Consider the following 25,759-nt stretch of genomic DNA (forward strand, 5'->3'; position numbering starts at 1 on the left):
TTTTTTAACCAGAAAGTTGACTTTTCCTGGTTAAATAAAAGGAATACATTTCCTCTCTTTGCTGTGAAAATTGCACTAGATGCTAAATAAAGAGTTAAACTAAAGCTGAGATACTGACATCTGTGAAGACATAAAGAGCTTTAAAAAAAGTCTACATTCACCATTTAATTGAATTACTGTACAATATGCAAAGCATTTATTAAGTTTGTCATTCTTTCTCCCATACCAGCTGGAGGTGCAGCAGGAAAACGGTTGCACAGAAATGTTTTGTAAAACAACCACAGAGCTGCACAGAACTGTATAATATTCATAAATAAATCTTTAAATCTAAAACAAGTGAAATCCAGTAGACCTAAAAAACATAGTGGATTGTAACTCCTGAGTTGTGGAAACCGTGAAGGGCTGCCATTGACTTTACAAACGTGTAGTTACGTGTGATTGTCCATCTGAAGGTTGCCTCCATATTGGCCAACCACATTCATCAAAGTTGGTGGATCTTTTTGGTACAAGTGCATTATAGTGTCTGTCATCCTCCGTAAGCAAGCACAGAGAAGGCCAGTCCTCTTGGTGGTCATTGGGGTAGTACGTGATGAACTCCTCTGTGTCGGATTTGTAGAGCCGATAGACCTGGATCGTCTGTTGTAAGGAATGACCCAAGAGGCACATCTCCACCTAAATAAAATCACAAGACCTAGTGAGCAACAAACTTCAACCATTTAAAAGCATTGAGGGCAAGATTATATAAAGATTAGTAGCAGTATGCCAACCTGTTCCAGCCCGCCATTGAAGCCTACGTGTCTGAGGTGGTTAGTGAGGAGAGATTTGGGGCATTTGGAAGAGTCACGAGCAAAAAGAAGCCAGCAGAACTCTGGTACATCAGAGCCCTTTGTCATAACTGCGTGCAGCTGAATGGCAGTCCTCAGCATCAAGAACTTCAGAGCTTCCAGAAGCTCATACTCCTCCTCCTGACCGACGAACACCTGCTGGCACATGCGTTCCCTCTCCTGGAGACTTTTACACTCGACAGCCTCATGCCACTGAACACAAAACAATATGTATATACACACTACATTTAAAAAATTAAGGGTCATTTGATTCAAATGTTTTTCATGATCTTATTTACTCATTTATATGACTTTACTATTACTTAAAATGTGGAAAATCATCTAAATAAAAAAATGAGAAAGTGACCCTAAATTATTAACAGTAACATACATACAGTATACGCAAACTCAACGCAGAGAAGAGAAAAACACAAAGTCACCCTTTTCCGTAGACGGTTCAAACATTGTTCCAACATCTCGACTTTGCTCTTCCTGCTTTCTAATGGAAATCGCCATTCCTTTATTAAATCCCCATCAGAATTCACTCGTTTTGGCCACTATGACAGAAAACATTAAAAAAGCGCACAGAATAACATTATAATGCGTCCATCTTAGTTTGTTTTACATAAACAGTCCATTTCATGACACACTGTTGTAATCTCTTTGCAAATACAGAATCTGTAAGTACTGTACCAATAGGTGAAGTCCAATGTGTCCAATGTTCACGAAAGGCAAATTACCTCAGTGATGTCAGATTCTCCTAACCAGGCAGGAAGTTGCTTGGACAGGCTGAGCACCTGGAAGAGTGTCGCCCTCAAAGCACAGTAGTTATCACCTCTTACTATGCGTAGGGTGTATTTGTTGGCAATAGTGTCATATCCCTACAATACAGGCACATGTAAGTGATCTTCTAGTTGACTAAAGACAAGTCAAAATCGTGCACAATGTGAGAGACAAGCAACAGGCTAACCTTTCGGATAAGACGACTTTTGGAAGTGTTGCCTTTCCACTCTCTCTCACTGTAGGTCTGAATGTCCTCAGGAGCCGACACACTGCTTTGACTTTCACCAGCAGGCTCTGATGGAACAAAAGACACCACTAAATAAGACGACAATAATATTAAAGACAAAAGCAATTAAGTAAAACCTCAAGGAAAACATCTCTCCCAACAGCAATACCTGGCTTTGACTGATACTTCTGCCGCAGTTCCTTTTCTATTTCCTCTTCTGCTCTGTACAGGTCAAAATCACTACAAAATAATAAGACTTGCAATAATCAGCTATGTGTAACTCACAAATGACCAACTCTGCAACAAATCAGCAAACAAAACTCCTTAAAAACATCTAAGACACAGACATGCTGTCGCATTGTCCTGTGCGTGTTTACAGTATGTAAATAATTAGGTTGACAAGAATACCTTTTATCATCTTCATCAACCGATGAGCCCATCAGATGTTGGTGGGATGGATGACTGTCATGAGTAGATCTTCCCTCTGGATCACATCCATGCATAGTGGGGGTGAGCTCGGTGCTTCTGTCAGGTCCAAGAGGGTAAGTCTTCTTTTCAACTGCCTGGTCCTTCACATCTACTTTCTGACCTTGTGTGCTTAGTTCTGATCTAAGAGTGGACACCGATTATTTTATATGACAAAATAGCAAACATACATCAGTTTATTTAAAATGATCTCTATGTAAATTTAGCATACCCGTCATATTTCTTGGCTTTTTTGCACTGACGCTGGATACCAGAATCACAACTAGAGTTCACATTTTTATGCATGGTTTTGACTGGGATGTTTTGCACAGGCTCATGGCGCACGTGCAGGGACGTCCAACCTGCGTGTCAGCATGATGGGCTGATGTGAAGGGAAAAGACACTAAATATAAAAGGTAACGATTTGATGTCATTTACGTTTGCGAACACCACTTCAGCACATTACTTTAACTGAAACAAGTGATGCCATAAGAACCAAAAACAAAAACACTTCCGCATCCTGCGATTTCAGCAGACACTTAAATTACACGCTAACGTTACATCACAAAGTGCTAACAAGGCTAACAGTAACCACATCCAGATTAAATGCTGTAAACTTGATGGGACCTTATAAATATAAATTACCTGTTATTACTGGTCTTCAAAACACGGAACACAAAGTATGAAAATACTGTCCAAAACACCTACGAGTACTTCCGTATACTGCGGGATTATGGGTAATGTAGTTTTCAGAAGAGCTGTCCCTTACCGTGTTATAAAAGTTGTTTAGCTGTACACAATAATTTGTTGATGGTGAAATAATGACTCAAAGTAACATTAATTCTTCATTATAAAAATTCATATTCATTATAAAATCCCTGTTTTGTATCGTTTTATGAAGGTTTCGAATATTGCTGTAAGTTTCAATTTCCTTGAAATATTTGTTTATTTCGTTTTTTTGATCTTGTCTATTACTATGATAGAAACTACTCGTATTGTGCCGTGTAGTTGCGTGTGTTTGGATTTAAACGTTAAAAAAAAGAAATACCATAGGCTTGAATATTGGAATAGCAACCCCAGCCAATCACGACTTGTGTAGATTGTTTTCCATCCACTAGATGACAGCACTTACTTACATGTACGACTAATGCATGTTTTCACACGAAATTAAGTGGCTACGTCTTTAACATGTGTAATATATAAAATCATTTATGGTGGTGGTGCATATAAAATAGGAGTATAATGTATATAAAAAATATACAATTTTACAATGAAAAAAACATAATGTACTTTGCATTTAGTGTCTGTGACCACAGTGCAATACGCGGACGTTAGAGTAGGCAACAGAGAAGATTAAAGCATAAAAATGATAACAAAACAGACAATAGAGGAACACAAGCAATGCAATTATACACGAACTGATATGTAGCTCAAGCTTCTAAATAATGTGCAATATTAACAACACATCGCTTATATAATTCCTAAAAGTATTTGGTATCTGGCGTTAATGACAAGAATTATGTATATTGACTAATTGTGGTCAGGTAATGTGTACTGTGTCTTTAAATGCCGCTCCTCCCCCTCTGCTTTCCGCTGATCTGGAGGTGCTGAAACGCCTTTCTCGTTTCAGTGCAAGCAGCCATGGCTGAAATAAAGACGGGCATCTTTGCCAAAAACGTCCAAAAAAGGATCAGTCGTGCGCAAGAAAAGGTATGATTTTAAAAATGTAACGTTTCGCTATAGATAGAAATAATTTGATGGTTAGAGGACGTTCAATGAAGGATAAGTCAGCAATAGCATTTTGTCTTCGTGTAGCTGTCGATGGAAAGACTCAGGTGAGGGTTTGAGATGCAGGCGTGCGATTTAACCTAGAACAATTCAGTTTAGAAAAAAAAAATATTTTGTTCATTCGCACATTCAGATTTTACATTTTCAGTACATCTCCTATTCAGCTTTTTATAAAGAAAGCATCTGCGTCAAAAATGCGCTCGGTTGTTGGTGCTTGTTGGCAGCCGACGATCTTATCCAGCACTGCCATTTAAAATCGCCTACAGGAAATGTGCTCCATGATAGCAACCCCACTTAAACCCGCAACGCAAGGAATTGTAGCACTACTTGGTGGTCCTAAGAGCTTCTGTCCACATTTGAATACGATCAAAGCGTGGTGTGATCAGTAGATTAAAACGTGTCAAGGATAAACCTGTTTCATTCTGTATCGGTTTTCTTTGCATTTCTGACGATGCAATGCATTATTTATTTAAGATGTTGGATGAAACTGTCATTTTCTTGCAAGGTCAGAAGAAGGGGGAGTGGGGGATGCCCTCGTCTATGCGGTATAAATACTTAGCACAGGGAGATTTCCGAGTAGCCACGAGATCCGCGAAGGCCTGCGCTTCATGTGCGTGTAGAGACGTGCGACCATTTCTTTAAAACGTGATATAAATAGAATAGAAAGTGTATTGTGCTCTCGATTGTCGTTTTTGACAAAAAACTGCCAATGCTTTGCTGTTTATTTGGAGATTGGGATTTGATGATCTCATTACTCGTAGCTTTTCCTTTTCCTTTCCTTTTACTCATAGCTTTTCCTTAAACAGCCTGCGCAATATTTTCAGAAAATATGTCTCTGTCTTTCGCCTCACCCGAGAAACATGACACAGAGCAGTAGTGGTTTTCCCAACCCTAGCCACCGAGCTGCTGTAAGAGGATTGTTTTTCTTTTAATACCTATGGTTAACTCACAGTCTCAGGGCTAGCAGGCATGACACGTTGAAAATGCAAATTCTCATTCATGTGAGCTACATTCTCACACCTTGTGAAGGGGATTTTCTTTAAGATTAATAAATTGTTATAACTAAAGTCAAAGCTTTATCTGTATACCAACAAAATGCAATATTTAACCTTATATGTCCTATTCCATCATCATTTCTAGTTTATCCACAACCATTCCCATGCTTATATTTGTGCCACCATTTGATGGTGAACCTAAAGCCAGAGAATACTTAATTTTTTGGTGATGTTTGTCAGTGCATTGAATCATAGAGTTCGGGAATGTTCTGTCTGACAGACTATTTCTATCAACGTTACTTGATTCCATTTTGAGGGTTGAGATGAGTACATTTAGCAGCATGTATACAGTGTACTCCCTCTAGAATGATTCTGGCCAGGGGTAAGAGATCCTTTAATCTGAGTCCAGGTAAAGACAAAATACCTCACAATGAACAGAGATCGCTTATAATCCTATTGCTTTCTGTCACATGAAGATTATGGCATTGCAGTATTGATTGCAGCAATTAAAGTGAATTGAATGCTACATTAAGTAGTGCTTTGAATATGAATGTTCTTTTTTACATATGCTAATCAGCAACAGAATAGAAATACACAACATTTGATTTAATCGTTTTTGACTGAAAGATCATTTGTCAACAGGAAGAAAAGGCCTTCACTCACCTCAGTGCACGAGACTGAGCAGAGGTTCTGCAGTAGTGTCTGTTTTTGAGGCCAAAGTTGTGTTAATATTTCATTGACTGGCTGCTTCTGTTGTATAGTGTTTCCAGGCTGGGCATTGTGTTTAGAGTAGTCCAGTTTTTCAGCTTGTTTTGGAAATGTTTAGAGTCAACATAGCTACTGTAAATTACAATACAGTATTTAAAATATTATTCTATAAAAAATAAGAGAATGTTGAGTAATGTACATTTACTTGTACATATACTGTATATGCAAACAAATACACAAAATGTACAACAATATTCATCCAAAAATAGACCGTGGTGTTTGTTCTAAGCAGAGTAAACAACATTTAGAACTATTCCTTTTGAAGTTATGGTGTTTTTTTTAGTTGTTCAATTATTGTGTCTGAATTAACTTCTGTGACTTTTAATGATGGGATATTAGCATGACACCACTACCTATTGATCCATATCAAAGCCTGTGCCAGTGAACATGTGTGAGTGGGTTTTCTACAAAGGAAAACAGATGGCTAGTTATTATCACGCAGGAGCACAGTCAACCCTTTGTTTGTGACCTTATTCATAAACCCAGGGGGCCACATCGGTGGTTTACTAACCTAGCCCCACACAAAATACTCCACTTTCACATGTGGTGGGCGTTACATCCATCATGTATTCATAAAGTTAAAAAATCAAACATATTTAATATGCAGTTTTTATTTTTAAGCAGTGTCTCACCCCCTAATTTTTTTTTCTGTGAACACAAAAGATGAATGGGGTCTGGGGCTATCCAGCTTCGAAATGACAAATGAGTCACCATAAATATCATTCAAAACACTTTAAAGGCATGCAGTATGAATGATGTATTTATGGTATATTTTTACAATTGTTTATCTGATTTTATTTCATAATCTATTATGGTCAGGTTGTCCTACTCTATTAAATAATATAGAATATAGACTAAGACCAGGTAATTGTTGATAGCACATAAAGTACACAAAGAAGGTTGTTTTATTTGTTTGTGTATGAAAGGATGGCATAACATCTGGGCTGATTGTAGAGGTACTGTAGAAATTCACAGAAAGATGTTGGTAAAGCACTACGTGTTTGTTTGCCAAAGAAAAACACCCATTGCTTTTGTAATACACTATAAAGACTATTATCTATTATATAATATTCAATGCACAGAACCTGCTCGCCTCATGTACTTTTACTATACAGTATATAGTCATTATGTACATTGTGGTGGTGTGTAGAGTTGCATATTTTAACATTTACATTTATTTGACACAGTCTGAAGATGTTCAGCAGAATGTTAGGATTCATATTTATTGTTTGGAAACGTGAGGCTGAGTAAATGATGACCAAATTCCTTTTAGTTTTTTTGGATCAAATGCAGCAGTTGAGTAACAGATGACAGTTTTTTCAAGTGTTTGTCATTGTGGGTAGGCAGTAAGATGGTCATGTGACAGTCCTCTTTTGGCAGAGAGACCTGACAGTCTAGAACACCTAATTTATGTCCGTTCCTCCTCCCCCCGCTTCTGCTCAGCCCCCTTTAGTTTTTCTGTACTGTCCAGAGAGACAAATGTTCAAGGATTTTAAGGAGCTGAAACACATGGCGCAAACACAGAAAAAATGAGAATTAAATAAAAACAATAATGCACTCTATACAAAAAGTGAAAAAATATAGACAAAAAACACTAATCTTTTTAAAGAGTGTACAGAATGTGTTATTTACAGGTTTAACCTATATTGTTTCTTACAATGTACAGTTTCCAGATGCTATGTGCAATGTGCAAGTGTGCAATGTGATGGACAGTATGTATTTTAGGTTATATGATCTATATGAACAGTTTGCCTATTGTGTCAACTACTTTGTAAAGAGGTACTATAACTTATAATGGTAACATCTGCATAGTTGTAATTTACAGTGATTATTGTGAAGAAGTACATTTTAAAATAAATACAAAGTTCTGTCATGAAACTGTAGATTGCGCAATCTTCACCACATGATGAATGGCTGATTGGTTCTTTCTGTATCAGCAGCCAATGAGCTTGCTGCTCAACATTTAAATCTTGGCTAGTGCTTGCCATAGCAGTGCAACGCGCTTCAGAAACCTCCTCCTTCCCCAGCTCCAACAGTATATTTCTGCTACAAGGTGATCATGTATGCTATATGGGGGTTATTTATATACTGTATGTTTTACATGCGGTTACATGCTAATTTATTCTGCCAAGACCAAACACATTAATATTGTCACGTACACTACCATGCCAAACCCTCCGAGAGTTGCCATGACTGTACTGCTAATGTCACTCAGTATTGTACTTCATGTAACCTCTTATGCTCTCTCCTTCTAGGTTCTGCAGAAGTTGGGGAAGGCAGATGAGACGAAAGATGAACAGTTTGAGCAGTGTGTACAGAACTTCAAAAGACAGGAGGTATGATCAATCTTCTGAACTGCTGCTCTTGGATGGGTAATGGCTCTTTGGCTGGTGTCTATGCTGAATTGATTTTCCCACCAGCAGCAGAGAGCCACATTGCTCAATGAGCCCAAATTTGTCTTTCGTTCTGTGTTAATATATTGCTTTTAAATGAAAATGGTCAGTATTGCTGAGAAAATGTCTACTCACACATTCTTTATCTTGTAGGGCTTCTATGTACAAATGGGATAAAGATCTTGACTATGTTTCCACATTTTCTCTTTTGTCTAAACGGTCTTTGCTGTGTTTTGTGTCAAGCCTACAAAGCCATCACTACAAAGATTTAATGCCGCAGTACTACATGCACTGCATGGTGTTTGGCATAGATAAGATTGTTTAGAATCTGTGCACCGCGCCGTAGTGCATTTATGCACATGTCTTACAAAAAAATCACATTTCAAAATATCACACCTATTGAAAAGAGGTTACATGCTTCTAATGAATTATGGACATGATGTAACGAATGAAATAAACTGGAATTTGGGGTGAAGTGGTGAAGAAAAACAGCAGTCTAATCCCACCCCCCACTTGTCCCTGACTCCCCACTAATCCTTATTAGTCTGCTTTATGTGCTAGCATGCCAGTGCACCAGTGCTTCTAGGAAAAACTCTCCCCTAAATCCCTCCCTCTGACATCACCCCAATCTTCTCTCATTTCCCCTTTACTCACCCTTCCTCTCTATTAGCGTCCTTTGGACGGGTTTGCAGTTTTTTTTTGTATCCATGTAACGCTGTAGTCTGTACTTCCTGTAGTCACCAAGGACTGTCTGGTTTACATGCAGAAAGAATTGGTCCAACATCACATTTGCTGAGTCAGAGTCAGAATCACTGCATTACAGGAAGATCATAACAGTTGCTGCCAAAACTGAACCCACTCAGCATATGCTGCCAATTTGACTCATCCACCGCTTATAAAACACCCCGCAGGGTTAAGGTATCCTACACATCAGTGCATCATCACCCTTGAAAGACTATTAATCAAAATGACACTGGCTAATTGTAGTGCCCACAAAATACACAGCAAGATTTTGCTAACCAGACACGCATCGGTGAGCTTTAAATGATCATATCCAGTCAAAATAACGCACTGCTGTGTGCTAGAGGCCACATGAGGCCATTAATTAAGTTGTCTTGCAAAACAAATACCCGGTACTTCAAATGTTAGTTGTCTGTCCGTGATATTTCTCACGAGTATTTATATTTAAAGCTGACATATTTCTGAAAGCTGCATAGAGAGAAGTGCATTACTTAACCACATTCAGCGAAAAAAGATGGTCAGAATTGATAGAGGTCTCTGTTTGGGCTTTTCATATATCCCTGCTGCTCCTTGCGGTCTCAGAATGAAATGACCTCCATCTGCAGCATTGAATTGAGAGCTCAGTGTCATAGTGGCTGGCACATTTTTTGGACTGCCTGCAATTTCAATGAGATGTGATGTGATTTCAGCACCACGGACAGCAACGTTTTGCACTGAAGCTTTACTTCTATTATATGCTTTTTTAGGTTTTAATATAAGATGTAATGAATAATAATAAATGACAATCCTCTTTTGTGTTCTGATTCATAGTCGGAGGGTGCCAGGCTACAGAGGGAGATGAAGGCTTACATAGCAGCTGTAAAAGGTGAACCATTGTTCCAACCAAAAACCATGCAGAACTACATACACATGCTTCCTGAGTGTTAAACTGACTTTTCATCTTGTTACTATTGCAGGGATGCAGCAGGCTTCTATGAACCTGACAGAGTCATTACATGAAGTGTATGAGCCTGACTGGCACGGCAAGGATGACGTCATGACCATTGGAAAGGTACACAGAATTATAGCTACCGTATATCCATTCATCATTAGTATGATTGAAAAGATGTATGGAATGAGTTAATATCCCTTGAAGAGTAGATATTAAAAAGTGGTGACAGGGCGGGGGATCAAGGCTGGGTGTTGAATTCTTCTGTGCTGTTTGAAGTGCTTAAAATATTGTTGAGGAAGTGAGTGAAAATGAAATACTTGACTTCTGGTAACCCCTGATAATTGTGATATGTTCATCTGAAGACAACAAACTGAGAATATTAACAACAACACTTGTCTAAAAATAGAGATGAAGAGATCTGGTGTGTTAAACAAGCAAGAGGTTTTGGCTGTCAGCTGGGGATTTGTACTCAGTGTCTGAGCCAAGGCTAAAATAGTGTCTCTTTCAAAGAAAAGGGGATACAAATTACGGAACCGTTATGGTTTTTTATGCACTCATTTGAATGCATATGCATATAATTAAAAAAATTATAAGGCGCCACGTTTATTAGCCATATTAATCTATACGCTGTTTAAATTAAATACAGTGAATGTAATACCATGTATTGCAGCCTGTAGGTATTTATATTCCAAGAAAGATTTAAGGGTGACATTTTTGTTGCCAAGGAGGAATAATTATTCATCATTTTTTATTAAACTGAGAGAAGTAATAGATATGGCAAACAAATTGCCAAACAGCAAATATTCTCTAAAAACTGTGTCCCTTTCCCTGTAACAACTCAATTCCCCATTTTGCTTCGGTGAATCTGAGAGATGAGCTTATTTATTTCATCCCCCATAATATAAATTTATATTTAAATACATAATATAATATATCCATTGCGGACAGATGTTGTGGTTTGAGGGTGGCAGCTATTAATAGTGCACTGTATAATGACATATGTCATGTTTAGAGTAAGAGCGGGGCTGTGACACAGTCCTCCGAGAGATTCATATTCATTTACCTAAGGACGACGTTCATATATTTTTCACAAGTGCTTTGTTTACTCACACCTCTCTCAAGGGGAGAGAAATGAATTTAGTTTCCTTACCCTGATTGGCCGAGCTTCCTCTGTGAATGAGCAAGAGCCTCATTATGTTTTAATTTCACTGCTGCTGAATCACAAAAGAACGAGTATAGCCATTGGATTTATGCTGCAGGGCTGCAGAATCACATTTATGCAAATGATAGATTCTCTGGTGTGTTATTGTGCTATTGATCTTCTTGTAGTGATGCGCAGTGCTGTTGAGTCGCTAATGGTTGTCAAATGCACTCGGTTGATCTTGTTTATGTCTGCTCTGTCTCTTCTGTAGAACTGTGATGCTATGTGGGAGGACTTTCATGAGAAGCTTGTCGACTCCACGCTCAACACGCTGGAAATGTACCTGACACAGTTCCCAGATCTCAAGGTGCCCATGAAAACCCATTTATAATCCTTCTCATCAGCCTGTTCACAATAATGGATCCAGTGCTGTAAATAAATGGCTGTATTTTGGGTTGAAGGGTAACCATAGTAACCACAAGTGTTTTCCTTCCCCCCAGGTGCGGGTAGCAAAGAGAAGCAGAAAGTTAATTGACTACGACAGCGCACGGCACCATCTTGAGACCCTGCAGACTACTACGATGAGGAACGAGAAGAAGATAGCAAAAGTACATGAGTCTTTTCAGCGTGAATGTGTTTGAATTGCATTTATCTTTGAAATATCTTGAATACAATATATACAGACTTGGTGAGGCTTGAAAATACTGGGAGATGTTGCTTTATGTGCCATGTGTCTGTGCATTTAGGCAGACGAAGACTTGAAAAAGGCCCAGAGGGTTTTTGATGATCTCAACGTTGGCCTGCAGGATGAGCTCCCCATGCTTTGGGATAGGTGAGATATTTTACGGCTGACTGCTAATGAAATCTGTCTTTAATACTGGGTCAATTTGATTTATTAGGCTAACTTGGTTTATCATTTAAACAGATAGAGCTCTTTTCTCGCTGGTTTGCTCTCAGTTTGAGCCGTGTTCGCAACATTACAGTAGATCAAGGCTAGATCAATAATTAGCTGTCGATGTCTTACATAACTTGTTGTATCACGTCCAGTGTAATTATTGTGCTCTCTAAGGGATAGCAGTCATGCTTACAGACTGGTGCCCTGAATTTGCATGGCTCTGGCCAATAATATTGATTTCATTAGACCAACGGTTATCCTGGAATGAACATTTACTTCCCAGTGTTGTAGATTTATCCATTAGTCACACAGAATGTTAGCTGTGAACACTCATGTCACCGCTGCTGCACACAGAAGAGGTGAGGTGTGGCATTTTATTAACACTAAAGCAGCTTTTGTGGATGCTCTTTTGTGCTGCAGATTGTAGATTGTCTAGCTGAATGTATGGGAATGTATAGAAAGAGCTCTTAATAAAGTAGATATGAATGTATGGTGGTGTGGGGTGTTGCATAACTGATTTTGCGACAGGTTACAGTCAATCTTCTCGTTCATGATGATAATAACAGGTTAAATATGATATACTGTAAGTGGTAAGTCGCTGGCATTACACATGGGTGAGCAGTGTAATAGTTCACTGTGTGTGTACTGTGACCGTGTGATATTAAGATTATGTTGCACAGCATATAGTCTCAAGAATTAGTCATCAGTTTATTTACAGCATCAGTGTATAATATTGCGATTTTATAGAGAGTAGATTATATGTAATACATTCTCATTTATGAATTTATGACTGTACTGTATAAGATTCAAACCCTTGACCTTGGCATTGTTACCCAGAAGAAAATGTTATTGCTCAGAGGTTGCTTTCTTATAGCTAATGAGATAGGATGTAGTTCTAAGTTTGGTTTTATTTAAGTATATCAGATGTTTCTCTTAAAGGTGCTTAGAAGAAATGAAAATGGAAATAAACAAGACAATTGTTAAAGGGATAGTTCACCCAAAAATGAAAATTCTGTCATCAATTACTCACCCATCATGAGATGGGGTTTCAAACCTGCATACATTTCTTTGTTCTGCTAATCACAAAGGAAGATATTTGTAAGAATGTCAGTAACCAAACATATCCCCCCATTTACTGCCATAGAAAGGGAAAATAAATGCTGTGGGAGTCAATGGGAGATGAGATTTGTTTGGTTACAGACATTCTTACAAATATCTTCCTTTGTGATGACAGTATTTTCATTTTCGGGTGAACTATCCCTTTAAAATGAATTAGGAGTATGGGTGTGTAAAATATAGATTGTAGATGTCAAATAATCTGGATTTTGGGTATATTTGATGAGAAGTGTACTGAAATCTTCAATGATAGTTAATTTTAATGGCAGAACTGTTTGTGACATTGCTGAGGTCTCTTCTGAAACTTCTTATGTACATGCCTGAGCTACAGGAGCCCTACAGTAATGTTTATGTATAATTGTGGTCAGGTGTTTTTGAGGAATATGCTGCGGTGAGCAGTATGCTGTATTGAGCTGTGCGGGTCTTTATGCTCACTGGAGCAGCAGCCTGGTTACATAATCGGTCCAGTCGGCAGCTTCCTGTCTCTGCCAGGCCTCAATTCAACTAGGCCCACAAAGACAGATGGGTGTGATACATAACATTTCCTAAAAATAATGGTCAGTTTTATTTAGATTTGTATTATGTGTGTGCTACATTTACGTTAAAGTATTGAGCACACAGGATTTGAGAGGAGAGGTTTGAAGATATCGCTATATGTTTGAGGGGAAAACAACCTTACCCTCGCTGCAATATTTGGTGTTCAATTCAGAATGTGTGGTTCCATCTTTGTGTAGATATGATTTCATCAATTCATTGTTTAATAAAGATTAACCGATTTTAATGTTATGTAATGTATAATGTACATTGTTTAAGGTCCACAGGTTTGTTTTTAGTGCACAACATTTGAGCAATTCCAGCGTTTTGGTTGTGACATTAGCAGTCACAACTTGAAATATCAGAGAATCACTACATCAACCAATCTATTGAACATCTATTTATTTTTCCTAAACCCCTGTTGGTAGAGTTCAGACATCAGAAAATGATCAGTCTGTACACGTTTTCTATTTAAGATGAGGGAAATAAACATGCGTTTTGGCACAAAGCAGAATCAATAATACCAACAAATCAAGGAGGGATGACTCTTCACAAATTGTTTTAATTTTGTGTGTCTGTTATGAGGAAGAAACGTATGGACATGAAGCTGCACTTACACGACTATGGAAAATCATTAAAAAATGCTTGAAAAACTTTAACAGAGACCTCACGTGAATATTTAAACCAAGATATCAGTATGATAAAAACCTTTGGTAAAAACGTTTGCTTATTTGCCTTTGCGGGCCCTATCGTACACCCGGGGCAATGTTTTTGCCAGTTTCAGCCCGACGCAGTTCTCATTTTCCCGTCCAGCGCCACGTTGTTTTAATAGCAAATGCATTTGCGCGCCCATGGGCGTGCTGGTCTAAAAAGAGGTGTGTTCAGGCGCATTGCTATTTTGAGGAACTGAAAATAGACTGCGCCATAGACCAACTCAAACCTGGTCTAAAGTCTAAAGTCAATGGCGCAATATTTTTTAAATAATTTAAAGAGCATGTTAGGAATATGCGCCTATAGGCGGGTGCACAGCGTTCGTACGTTCTGCTTATTACACACAGAGGGACGCGCAGCAGCACACAATAATGCCAGATATTACAAATAAATAGATTACAATGTGAAAAGATTATTATTGTGGACATAAAGATAAAAATACGGCTTGTCCTGTAGATAGTCTGCTTGCGCGCTTTAACCTCTCGCAAGAGCAGACGCACTTCCTTTCTGGAGAAGTGTCTGCTCTTCCGAATTCCGCCGTGTAAATAGCGAATCCGCCATGGCGCGAGCGCAACTGGCTCTTAAAGGGTTGGTTTACTTCAAACCATACTTGTCTCAAAAAAAAACATTACTCATTAAGAGAATCGGGACAACCCGTTCAGACCATGCGCCCAGGCGCGCCGACCGTTTTCCCGTCGTTAAAGTAGCGAATGTTAAAAGTGAATTCGGACACGCCCTGAGTGCACCTGCGCCGTGCGCTTTAGACCATGCTCTTAGATCGTTAAAATAGGGCCCTGCATCTTTAAACACCTGTTTCGCAGTTTTCGTACTTTGTGGATATTCTGACTCCCTATTCTCTCCTCCAAAATTTTCCAGATGCTTCTTCAAAACATTGCACACTTGTTGGAGGCTAAAGTCTAATCTGTATTCCTCTCCATCTCTCTTTGCAGTCGGGTGGGGTTCTATGTAAGCACCTTCAAGAAAGTGTCCAGCCTGGAAGCCGGTTTTCACAGGGAGATCTCTTTTGTGAGTCAGTTTACTTTCTAAAGCAGGATGTTTGTGTAAAGGCTGGATTTCACTACATGATTTTTAAAACCTCAATACGATGCATTACACATTTTCATGAATTTATAAACGACTACAGAAAAAGGTTGGTATCACACACTAAAACACCGGGGACCACATGTGTCCTAACTGTCAAGTTGCTCTGAAAGTCTGAAGTCATGTAGAGAAATCCATCTACAACTGTCAAACAGAGTTTGACAAGGGAATTGTTTCTTGTGAGTCATGATTGTTTTCAATCACATAGTGATTGACAGTCTGCTGCATGAAGGTTTTAAAGTTGTCACAAACTGCTGTGTTTTCAAGCGTGATTTATCATAAGATTATATAATGATTATGAGCTTTGTTTCTAATCCAGGCAGTCAGTCAAGGAAAACCTGTGGCTTTCATGCCTCGTCTGAATCTTATTTTCGAGCCGCTCGGTTCTGCCGCAGCAATTTCTCATGACAGATAGACTTCTTTGCATTTGTATTCATTTCTTAAATCGCAAACGAGACACTTATGAACCGCTGAGGGGTATTTATGGGACCATTTAACTCTAACAATGCAGTGCATCTGGAGGAAATCTCATCTGAATGCACAAATGTGGGAGGGCAACTTTTTAAAAAATCACTGCAGCCCAAAAGCAATAACGCTTATGAAATGTGTCATCACCCTTTAGATTTGTGTTTGGGATGAATATTGATTGTCCTGGAGATCAGGAAGGAAAACAAATATGCACGTATTTGACAAATGAACCGTACTGTACATGTGTCCTATGGTGTGACAGCAAAAGTTTAGTAAAAAAAAAACTAACAATGAAAATAAATCCATCTATTTTATATTCTAAATTTAAATATTAATAATATGAAATACTATATTGTTAACTGTTTGTTTTCGAAATTCTGTCTATGTCACACCATAGGACACATGTATGGTATATTTGTCAACTACCCATATATTCTGTTTTTCTGTATTGTATTATTAGGAGATGCTTATGAGTTAGCATACTAATGGCATGTTTTGATAGGTTCATGGTTAAAAGCTTAGAGGTAAAATACATTGCAATATAAAAATGCTCCTTTTATGCATTATCACTGTTTAAAAGAAAGAGAAACCATCTGCATGTTGAAATTTAGATAATGTTTTTTTTTAAAGTTCCAATTATTAACAATAATAAACTTTCATACCTTGTTGCTGGTGGCTATAATGTGATTACTGAATGATGCTGTCGGCTATGATGTGATCATTTCATCTCATCCAGAAAACCGCTATTTAATCTGAGCGTTAGAGCATCACTTATATGTAATGGTGATTTTTAATTATAATGATGGCAGTTAATATGATTTACATTCTATTTTTATATGAACCACAGTTTATGCCAATAAAAAGACAAGAGAATGAAACATCTTAGCAGGAGCAATAGCAATAGTACCACAGTAACGGAATACAGTGTTATACGGCCACCAAAAGCAATATTTGTTGTTCTTCTGTCTTTGTTTTCGATCTAGCTCTGTCACAAGCTGTATGAGGTGATGAATAGGCTCGCTGAGCAGCATTCTGACAAAATGTTCACCATTCAAGGAGCACCCAGGTAAGTCTCACTACACAGATTTTTATTTGTAACTACTAAACACTACATACGCTGACACAGGACTAAGATGTCGTCACGTTCTCGCTTCTTTGCCGAAGGAGATAACGTATTAACGAAACGCACTCTGTAGAGCAATTTGTCCGTTTAAGGCTACTGTAGAAACAACATGGTGAATTCCATGCTAGGGGATCCGTGGTGTATGTACTGTAGATAGAAATGGCTAAGATAATAAAAACATAAGGCTTCATTATGTTAGGTCTTAATACGCCTCTGAAGACATAGTTATGTATATTATATTCCATTTCTGTCAATAGACGCTCCAAAAAATGACACACAGCACTGACACTGTGATGAAGCGTAATGAATAGAATGTAAGTTGTGGTGATGTCAATCTTGTGTGTTTACAGTGATTCAGGACCACTGCGATTAGCAAGGACTCCCTCTCCTCCTGATGATGACGAGAGTCCAGATAGCAGCCCTGCTACCAGCCCCAACCACACGCTGAGGCCCAGCTCACCTGGCCCACCTCGACCCAAATCACCTTCACAAGTAGGGCCTGAAACACATCAGATATTTGTAAGAATTGTCCGGCCGCCACAACTAATCACCAATTTTACCCATCTCCATGCAACAGTCGCACGATATGCATGCTTCATTTACATTTAAATAAACTAGTACTGACAATAGCCTACTGTAAGAAGAACTGCATTTTCATATTTGTCATCAACATTTTTTACGTCATTGTTTCTTATTATCCAGATATAGTAAAGAATAGTTGTAGATCATTGATAACCTTCACTGAAAGTAGATACAACTATTTGCCTTGACCAAATAGTTGGTTTGCGAGATTTAGGAGCGGATATTAAAAAGTATATTTATATATTTACATCTGCGATAGCCAAAGTTATCTAAACTTAAAAACTTTATTACCAATTCAAACGTATTGTATTTGTTAACTGTGAAGTGTTGCATTGGAATGATTGTTATAGATTTTTGATTAAATTTGCCCATTTACATCTGTTATGATCAGCTCAAGATGGGACCTCCAAAACCTCCTCCTCCAAAAGTCACTCCAACCAAGGAGCTACAGCAGGAGCAGATAATCGACCTGTTCGACGGAGGCTTTCCTGAGATCAGTGTTACCTCACCACAGGTGAGTGCACATTCACTTGAGTCTGACTTTTTCACCAACATGTACAGTTTGGTTAAAAGACAACAAGCTAAGCAAACATCTTTTAAATATAGGAAGTGTTTTTTGTTCTTGTTTTAGCCGAAAGAGAAACCTGGAGAATCTCTCCTGGACATGGATTTTGATCCATTCAAGCCTGATGCCAATATACCTATCGGGCAAACCCAGTCACCCATGGCTCAGGTGCCCTTTCATGCTCTTCTATGCTTTATTGTATTGCATTCACACATGAATTCAAAGAATGATCGACTATTAAAAGTAAACTTGACTGGTTTTCTTACTGTTAAACTGTACAAATATTATGTAACATTAATGTTTTAACAACATGTTTTTGTCACAGGCATTACCTTGGGATCTTTGGACGGTGAGTTTGCGTCTTGTCTACTTTCTCTAAAGTGTTCCAAGGGCAGAATATTATTTTAGTTTTTGAATATCATATGTCTCCTTGATCTGTGTGTGCTGGTGTAAAGGACAGAAATAAGATTTCAGGTGTGAAACAAAATGGACTAGATTTGTTTTCTGTTAGAGCAATACTGACATGAAATGCATCTAAGACAAGCATGTAGTTGACATTGAATATGTCCATTACTTCCTAGGGAAATGCTGAGCCTGCACAGCCCGTAAGTAATGTCATGAATTTCTGGGTAAAACTGGTTGTAATTTAAATGTAAAGTTCAGGGCAGAATGAGCCACTAGCCTTTAAAGGGACAGTTCACCTAAAAATGAAAATGCTTTCATAATTTCCTCATCCTCGTGTCATTTTGAACCTGTATGACTTTCTTCTGATATTTTTAGGGACGTTGGTAATCAAAAACATTGACCCTCATTGACTTCCATTGTATGGACACAAAAAAAGTATTTTGTGTTCCACAGAAGAAAGAGTCATATTGTGAATGACATGAGCGTGAATAAATGATGAGATGAGGTTTTTACGAAATATCAATCAAAGTCTTCCTAAAGAATGAGGTCATTTAAATTCCTTCAGTTACAGACTAAAACAAACACATTTGTTCGCCATTTCTCTAGTGTGACTGTTTCATGATTGTCTAATCCTATCCACTTGCTTTAGTCTATAATTGTGTTATAAATCTTCTCTTTGCTTCCCACTGAGTTTGTCATTGGGACACACAGGGAGTTCAGACAGTAATCGCTTTCTATCTGTCTTTCCCGATCAGGCTACAGACGCTGGCTTTACTGCCAACTGGGCAGCTGACTTCAGCTCTCTTTCCACCGCGGGTGCTGAGGAATCTGCAAATGTTCAGCCTGCAGCGGACGGGCAGAGCTGGCCACCCGCAGAGGGCTGGCCTACAGCGGAGGCCGCACAGCCTCAGGGAGAAGCTGCCACAGATGAGGTTAGAGCCTGGGATTCGGAAAACAACCTTGAGCCAAACCCAGACTGTGATCCTTGTGATGTGGGGGGTGGCGAGGCCAAGCGGCATCCAGGACAGGAGCAGGAGGGGGTAGACCGAGGGCAATCAGACTGGGCCACAAATCAAGTAGACTGGGCAGAAGAAAAGCCAGTTTGTGGGTCAGAGGAGAAAAGGGAAGAGGGGGGCTCGCAATCCATGCCCGGCATCATATTTACCAATGAGTTTGGTCAGGAGATTCAGGATGCAACAGTGGGAGGTGAACAAGAGCTACGACAAGGTCAGGATGGGGGAGACGGTTCCAAATGGGGCCTGTCTAGCCAGGTTGATCTAGATGGATCAGGGTCAGAGTACGAGACCGCTGAAGAATGGGGAGATGTCCTGGGACAGAATGGGGGGTGGGTCAGTGCTGATGATGAGTTTGAATCCGCTGAGAATCTAGTTGCGGGATCAGAACAAGGCAAACCTGTGACCCGGGAGGGTTTTGCAGACTGGAGCGCAGGTGACGTTGCGCACGAGCAGATTACCGCCGATGACTGTGGATTTGGTGGTGATGCGTTTGCCACCAGTTGGGATCATCCCTGTTTCTCAGACCAGACACAAAACAGCTCAGAGAAGCAAGTTTCAGATCCTGCCCAAAGCATAGATGACAGTGAAGCAAATACAACTTGTGATGTTCTCGAACCTACTCAAGCTTCAGACCCATATAACACCGAAGGGAATGACCCGTTCGGAACGGGAAATGATACATTTGCCAGGACAGGGGACGACCCATTTGGTACAGGTAATGACCCTTTCGCCAGCTCAGACAAAGGTCCTTTTGGACAATGTGTGACAGATTCATTGACATCTTCTGATCAAGAGCCAAGTTGTTTTTCTCAGAGTGATCCTTTTGCTTCAGAACCTGGTGATCTTTTTGCTTCTCAAGGTTACCAAACAACAGAGATGGAAAAAGGCGAGCTTGATTCTCACCCATTCGCAGAGTCCCAAGCAGGGTGGGCATCAGACCCCTTCGCCAGTGAATTCCCATGGGATCCTTTTGCTACGAAGATCAATCAGGACCCATTTGCTAAAAGTACCAAACCTGATCCTTTTGTCAGTGAAAGTGGAGCGGATCCATTCACCAATGTGGACAACCAGGAGTGGGCAGGTTCTTGTGAAACCACAGGGACGAATGAGTTAATTGGAGAAGGAAAAGATGATGACCAAAGCGCACAAGCCAATGGATGGACTGCTTTTCCAGCACCTCCCGCTGACTCTGAGAGCTCCAGTAAGGGCTCCTGGCAAGAGGTGAGCGATAGCAGTAGTTTCTTTTCTTCCGATGGCCAAGGAACCTTCACGTCAGGCTGGGCTGGTGAGGCCGGTCAGACACAGGACCCCTTCGCCTCCTTTCCTGCGTGTGATTGCAAAGTTACCACTCCAGAGGAGCAAGCTGGTCATAAAGAGCCTGAGAACTCGGACCTGTCTGAAGACGAAGTTGCAAACCGGAGATACGGAAAGTTATACCAAGAGATAGATACAGAGCTGGAAGAGGTACCTGACTTGCTGGCACTCTGCTTAGTTTAGTGTAGAGTAGAGTACAGCGAGAATACTCCCCCTCCTTTCCTGCCCACAGATGAAGTAGCATTTTCCTGCTCAGAAACCTTGTGGACCCTGGATCCCCTCCCACAGTCAACAGCCCAGAGCCCCTTTTCTCCTCTCTCTCCTTTGCTTGCTTTCACTTCACAGTGTTTTATTAGTTTCATTTAGAATGTTCTGTGTTATAATGGTCTGTACAATAGAAAATGTTTTGATATATTTTTGAGGGTTTAATTACATATTTAATTTGGTTGAAGGCGTCCAACAAGGCTTTTAACGGATTTTCTAAGGTAACTAGGAAATGAAAAAGCTTGATTTAACTTTGTAGTAGAGATTTAGAGAGAATTCATAATTACATTATGAATTACTGTCAATGTGAACAAACTTAAAACTACATTGACTAAAGTGATTGTGTTAGAATAGATTATTATTGGAATCGTTTTTTTTACAGAATCTATTAAAAAAAAACACAGAATCTATTTTGCAATAAGTTTTAACATTTTAAGAGTTTGTTTGCAAAAACAGATAAGTCTGTTCTTTTATTACAATAGTCATTCTTTTATTGTACATTCCAAATAATATCAATCAAACTGCAATTGGGTTGTTTTGTTTAAGAAATAATACAAAATACACACAATGAAACACAATAAAAACATGATAATATAATAAAATCCTTTTTTAACTCTTCATTTGTGATCTATTCAAAATGGCATAGTTTAAAAACATCATAAGAAAATAATTGTATTGTATTAAGCTACTGGTATGAAATTTAACACCTGGAATTAAAAATACATGGGAATTAGAAGGCATTAGAAATACATCTTTTAAAACTATATTTAAAATTAGGATTAAATGATAAACCTCACAATTTGCTCTTTCTTTTTAATTGAAATGTATTTCTAAATTATAACCGAGATATCATATAATGTGATGCGAGTCATAATTAAAAGTATTTTCGCTGGTTGACTATACAAAAATAAACATTCAGTACATGTTGTTAAAAAAATCCTGTTGTATGATCCCTACTAATTCCTGTTCCCTAAAAGAACCAATAATATTTCTATATACAAGAATTATTTAAAACAAACAACAAAAAAAGCTGGTTATGTTTTAGATTTCATACAAGTTTTCAAATTCCAAGTTTATTTCATTTGCTGATTTCCTGTCGTTTATTGTCTCTATTTTTGTTTAGACGGATGCATCAGTCCCAACATTTTCGGCTGACTTCGACAAGGCGGTGAGTTGGTCATTTTTAAATAGTAAGGATGGATTTTGACAATAATCCTTTGAACACCTTCCCTGAAATAACACAACTGCTTCTCATTTTTTATGAGAGTTATTTGCCATAAATGTTTTTATGTAATATAATTGTTTGTCTTATTATTGTTTTTATGTTGCGTTTTTATTATTTTTTATTCACTTGTAGAAAAATATGATGTTTACAATTTTTTGTTTATTATATCATTAATTTTGCACTCATCATTTCTGAGATGTATAGTGCTGAATTTACTAAGAACATCTGTCCTTGCATGTTGAACCTTAGCTTCTGTATGGTCAACTGTGGAAGATGCCAGTGGGCAGTCTTTCTTATTTTCTTCTTGTAAATGTGTATGAAGTCTGAGGCTGAGGCCCCAGAGACTGATATAGCTAAAGAAGAAGATGAAGCAGCTCCGGTCACAGTACCTGAGGGCTCCGAGGCCCCCGAGGCCCCTGAGAGCCCCGTCACAACTCCCCCTACAGACACCCAACCAGAGGAGGTCCCTGCTTCAAGCCCCCCTGCAGAAACAACCACTGTGAGTGACAGTAAAGTGTGTCCTACTTCAGACGTCATCTGAAACATCGGCATCAACATTATTCTCATTGTCTTTTTATATCCGTCAATGTATGATCATATTCATCTCAGCATCATCAACACTGTCATCGCCATCATTGTCATCATCTTCCGTCGGGGCTTAAAACATTATTATTATTACCACTGTTTTCACAAGAGCTGCAGACATTGATGATATGTTGTGTACTGTGTTGTTGATAAAGAATCCTGTGGAGTCTCCAGTGTCTGCTGAGTCTGAAGCAGCTGAGCAGACTGAGGTATGTGTCTGAAACCCATCATAACAAATCCCTTTATGTTCTGCTATAGGAAAGATAGAGGCTGGATTATTGGTTCTGTGTCATGTTTTTTTTTTTATGAGTGAGAATTAATTTAATGTACTTTTTGTATGTTATTTTTAATATTATACATTGCAAGTTTTATCTGTAATATTTTTTCTGTGTCACTAGCATATTTTATTTATTCACATTTGTTTATTACAAAATATGATTTGGTTATTATTCTGTTGTTTTTGTTGATAGACACGACTTGTTTTTTATTTATTTGTTTGTTTGTTTTGAATGTGCTTTTATTTTGCTTTCATTTTGTTTAACATGTACCCAGACAAATACTTTTAATCTGATTTTACAATTGTGTGCTATTCTGCATTGGCTAAAACTAAATGCTTGAGATTGCATATCTTCGCTGTTCTTCCAAAACCTCTCTGTCCAACTTTAGCCGTTGAATATGAGAGTTACGACACTGGAATGCGGAAGTAACTCGCGTCATGGAGCTTCCGATAGTTACAAACATTGCACTGAAGCCCATTCACTTTAGTGTCTCCCAAACGGATTTGCTGTACATCTGGTGAAATAACTGCATGTTTTCACATTTTAACGAGTTGGCAAGTTGAAATTAAATGTTAAAATTAAACGCAAAGACTTATATCTTATATTCATATTACTCCCAAGATAAAATGCTGCTATAAATGTAGTCAACGTAGTAAACAGTGTACACAGCGTGCTAATATTTAGCAAAATTTATGCAAATACAGTTGCTGTTATCTGTCCCACTAACATCCATTTAAATAGGTTGACAGCACGGATTTGTTTGGAACTATTGAGGGCTCCGTGAACCACGTGACCACACCGCGGCGAGATTGAGTGTCGTAACTCATAAAAAACACTGTACTTTTTCAATTATTACATACTGTGTTGTCAAAGTTGTCAAGCACATTTTAATACTTTTTTTGGTTAGATATTTGCAGAACCCAGTAACACACAAAGGGTGACTAATAATAATGATTTATGACAAAAAAGTAAAAATCACGAAATATGGAGAAACAAGGTTTCAGAAGGACAGCAGCAATATACATATATTATAGATTTTTTTGTCAGACTTTTAATTATAGTGTTAATCTTTACACTAGTATCATTATTTTGATCATTTTCACAAACATTTTGGTTGAGCCTGTGAATTGTATTGGTGATAAAATGGTCTCAACCATCATTCTGTAGCTCCCAACTGAAGACATACAAAAGGAGCAACCCGACCAAGAAGCCCCGGTAATTATAACGTATGCCAGGCATAAGAGAAGCCATATGCAGCACTGTCACATATGAGCTTGGTTTCTTATCCAGCAAAATCATGTATCATGAAATGTTTATTGCATTCTCAGCACCTACACTTGTGGCAGCTGCAACGTGACCAAAATAATCCTTTACTGTATGTAATACAAGATGTGATGAGAGAACAGCCGGGAAGTATGACAGAAACTAGAGATGGCATGAATGTTTTTATTTGTATGTACTGTAGGAATCTCCTCCAGTCCAAGAAACAGAGGAGTCACCTGCAGAAACAGCTCTGGTAATCACAATATTAAATCACTATTGATGTGCATTATCAATGAAAGACTTCTGTTATCAAATCCCACAACCCCACGCTTGTTATGATCACATCACGTGTTATATACAGCAGAAATAGTGAACAAGATTTTTTTTCAAGTAATCCCAACCAGCTTCTTGAGGTCTCACATTGAGCTGATTTATAAGTATAGTCTCCTCGTGATATATATATTGTTTAATGTTGATAACCACGTTTCTTTGTGTAGGCTACTGAAGAAGATAAAGAGTCTCCCATTGAAGAGACTCTGGTAACTATACGTTTAATAAATCAAATGTATTTCATTGTTATGTGATGGAACAGGATCACTGTTTTTTTTTCAACATGTCTAGTTAAGACTTTGAGAAAACTCTGTTAAGATTTTATTTTGTACTTTATTTTATTTTGTCTTATCATGAAGCCATATCTAAAAATATTCATTAAAATAACTGACTTGATATATGACTTCTTGACTAACAAGTCAGGTCTCTTTTAAAAAAATGGACCTTATTTTGTATTAGATGCTGTAAAATACTTTCTACGCTGTAAAAAATTGTTACTGCCTTAAATTTGTAAGTAATCAAATTGGCCGTACAAGTCATTGTCTTAACCATTTTAAATCTTGACTAGTGATGACTTGCTGTAACTTTCAAAAAAGGTGTTTTTTTTAAGTGCAGATGATGCAAATGTAAAACAAGTCGCTTTCACATCAACATCATTTTTTACAGTGTTTGACCAAATAATTGAGATATACTATAGATATTAAGTCTGGTGTAAAGACATCATCTGGCTTCATGTGCGACAGAACTTATTATATACCAAACTGATGCCTGAAAAAGATTGCAACAGAATGGTAGCTACAGTTATAGTAAACACTATTAGATTTGATTTCTTTTGTCTTTTGAACAGTATTTGTTGGTGGATGGAGTCATGTGTTGTGTTGTGTTGTGTCATCATTCAGAACCTCTAGCCCATTTATTTTGTATATGTG

General features: G+C 38.3%; 2 protein-coding genes across 6 annotated transcripts in view; one reads left to right on the forward strand and one right to left on the reverse strand.

The window, feature by feature from the left end:
• Positions 1-121: 121 nt before the first annotated feature.
• On the reverse strand, positions 122-3,027 carry otulinb (OTU deubiquitinase with linear linkage specificity b). Of its 2 annotated transcripts, none has more exons than XM_057334041.1 (9): positions 2,944-3,000; positions 2,531-2,701; positions 2,242-2,442; positions 2,003-2,073; positions 1,795-1,901; positions 1,565-1,705; positions 1,265-1,381; positions 768-1,037; positions 122-672 (listed from the first exon to the last, which is right to left on the reverse strand). In XM_057334041.1, the coding sequence occupies exons 2-9, from the start codon at positions 2,602-2,604 to the stop codon at positions 415-417; spliced, it is 1,239 nt and encodes a 412-aa protein (XP_057190024.1). In that variant the 5' UTR covers positions 2,605-2,701; positions 2,944-3,000; the 3' UTR covers positions 122-414. The 2 variants fall into 2 exon arrangements, with proteins under 2 accessions (XP_057190024.1, XP_057190023.1); XM_057334040.1 differs by having other exon boundaries at positions 123-672; positions 2,531-2,680; positions 2,944-3,027.
• Positions 3,028-3,897: 870 nt separating this feature from the next.
• Positions 3,898-25,759, forward strand: part of amph (amphiphysin) — a 28,243-nt gene continuing 6,381 nt past the window's right edge. For 2 of the 4 annotated variants that reach the window (XM_057334037.1, XM_057334038.1), the window contains exons 1-20: positions 3,898-4,008; positions 8,105-8,185; positions 9,794-9,848; positions 9,940-10,034; positions 11,327-11,422; positions 11,556-11,663; positions 11,802-11,887; positions 15,262-15,337; positions 16,864-16,946; positions 17,354-17,495; positions 17,977-18,099; positions 18,217-18,318; positions 18,476-18,499; positions 18,732-18,755; positions 19,311-19,487; positions 22,273-22,317; positions 22,697-22,873; positions 23,115-23,168; positions 24,703-24,753; positions 24,998-25,039. In XM_057334037.1, the coding sequence (XP_057190020.1) occupies positions 3,940-4,008; positions 8,105-8,185; positions 9,794-9,848; positions 9,940-10,034; positions 11,327-11,422; positions 11,556-11,663; positions 11,802-11,887; positions 15,262-15,337; positions 16,864-16,946; positions 17,354-17,495; positions 17,977-18,099; positions 18,217-18,318; positions 18,476-18,499; positions 18,732-18,755; positions 19,311-19,487; positions 22,273-22,317; positions 22,697-22,873; positions 23,115-23,168; positions 24,703-24,753; positions 24,998-25,039 (1,710 nt within the window). In that variant the 5' untranslated portion in view covers positions 3,898-3,939. Of the gene's footprint in view, positions 4,009-8,104; positions 8,186-9,793; positions 9,849-9,939; positions 10,035-11,326; positions 11,423-11,555; positions 11,664-11,801; positions 11,888-15,261; positions 15,338-16,863; positions 16,947-17,353; positions 17,523-17,976; positions 18,100-18,216; positions 18,319-18,475; positions 18,500-18,731; positions 18,756-19,310; positions 19,488-22,272; positions 22,318-22,696; positions 22,874-23,114; positions 23,169-24,404; positions 24,453-24,702; positions 24,754-24,997; positions 25,040-25,759 lie in introns of all 4 variants that reach the window. The other 2 variants (XM_057334035.1, XM_057334036.1) reach the window with 2 other exon arrangements.

This window comes from Triplophysa rosa, linkage group LG5 (assembly GCF_024868665.1).
Source record: "Triplophysa rosa linkage group LG5, Trosa_1v2, whole genome shotgun sequence".
Classification (NCBI taxonomy): Eukaryota; Metazoa; Chordata; class Actinopteri; order Cypriniformes; family Nemacheilidae; genus Triplophysa; species Triplophysa rosa.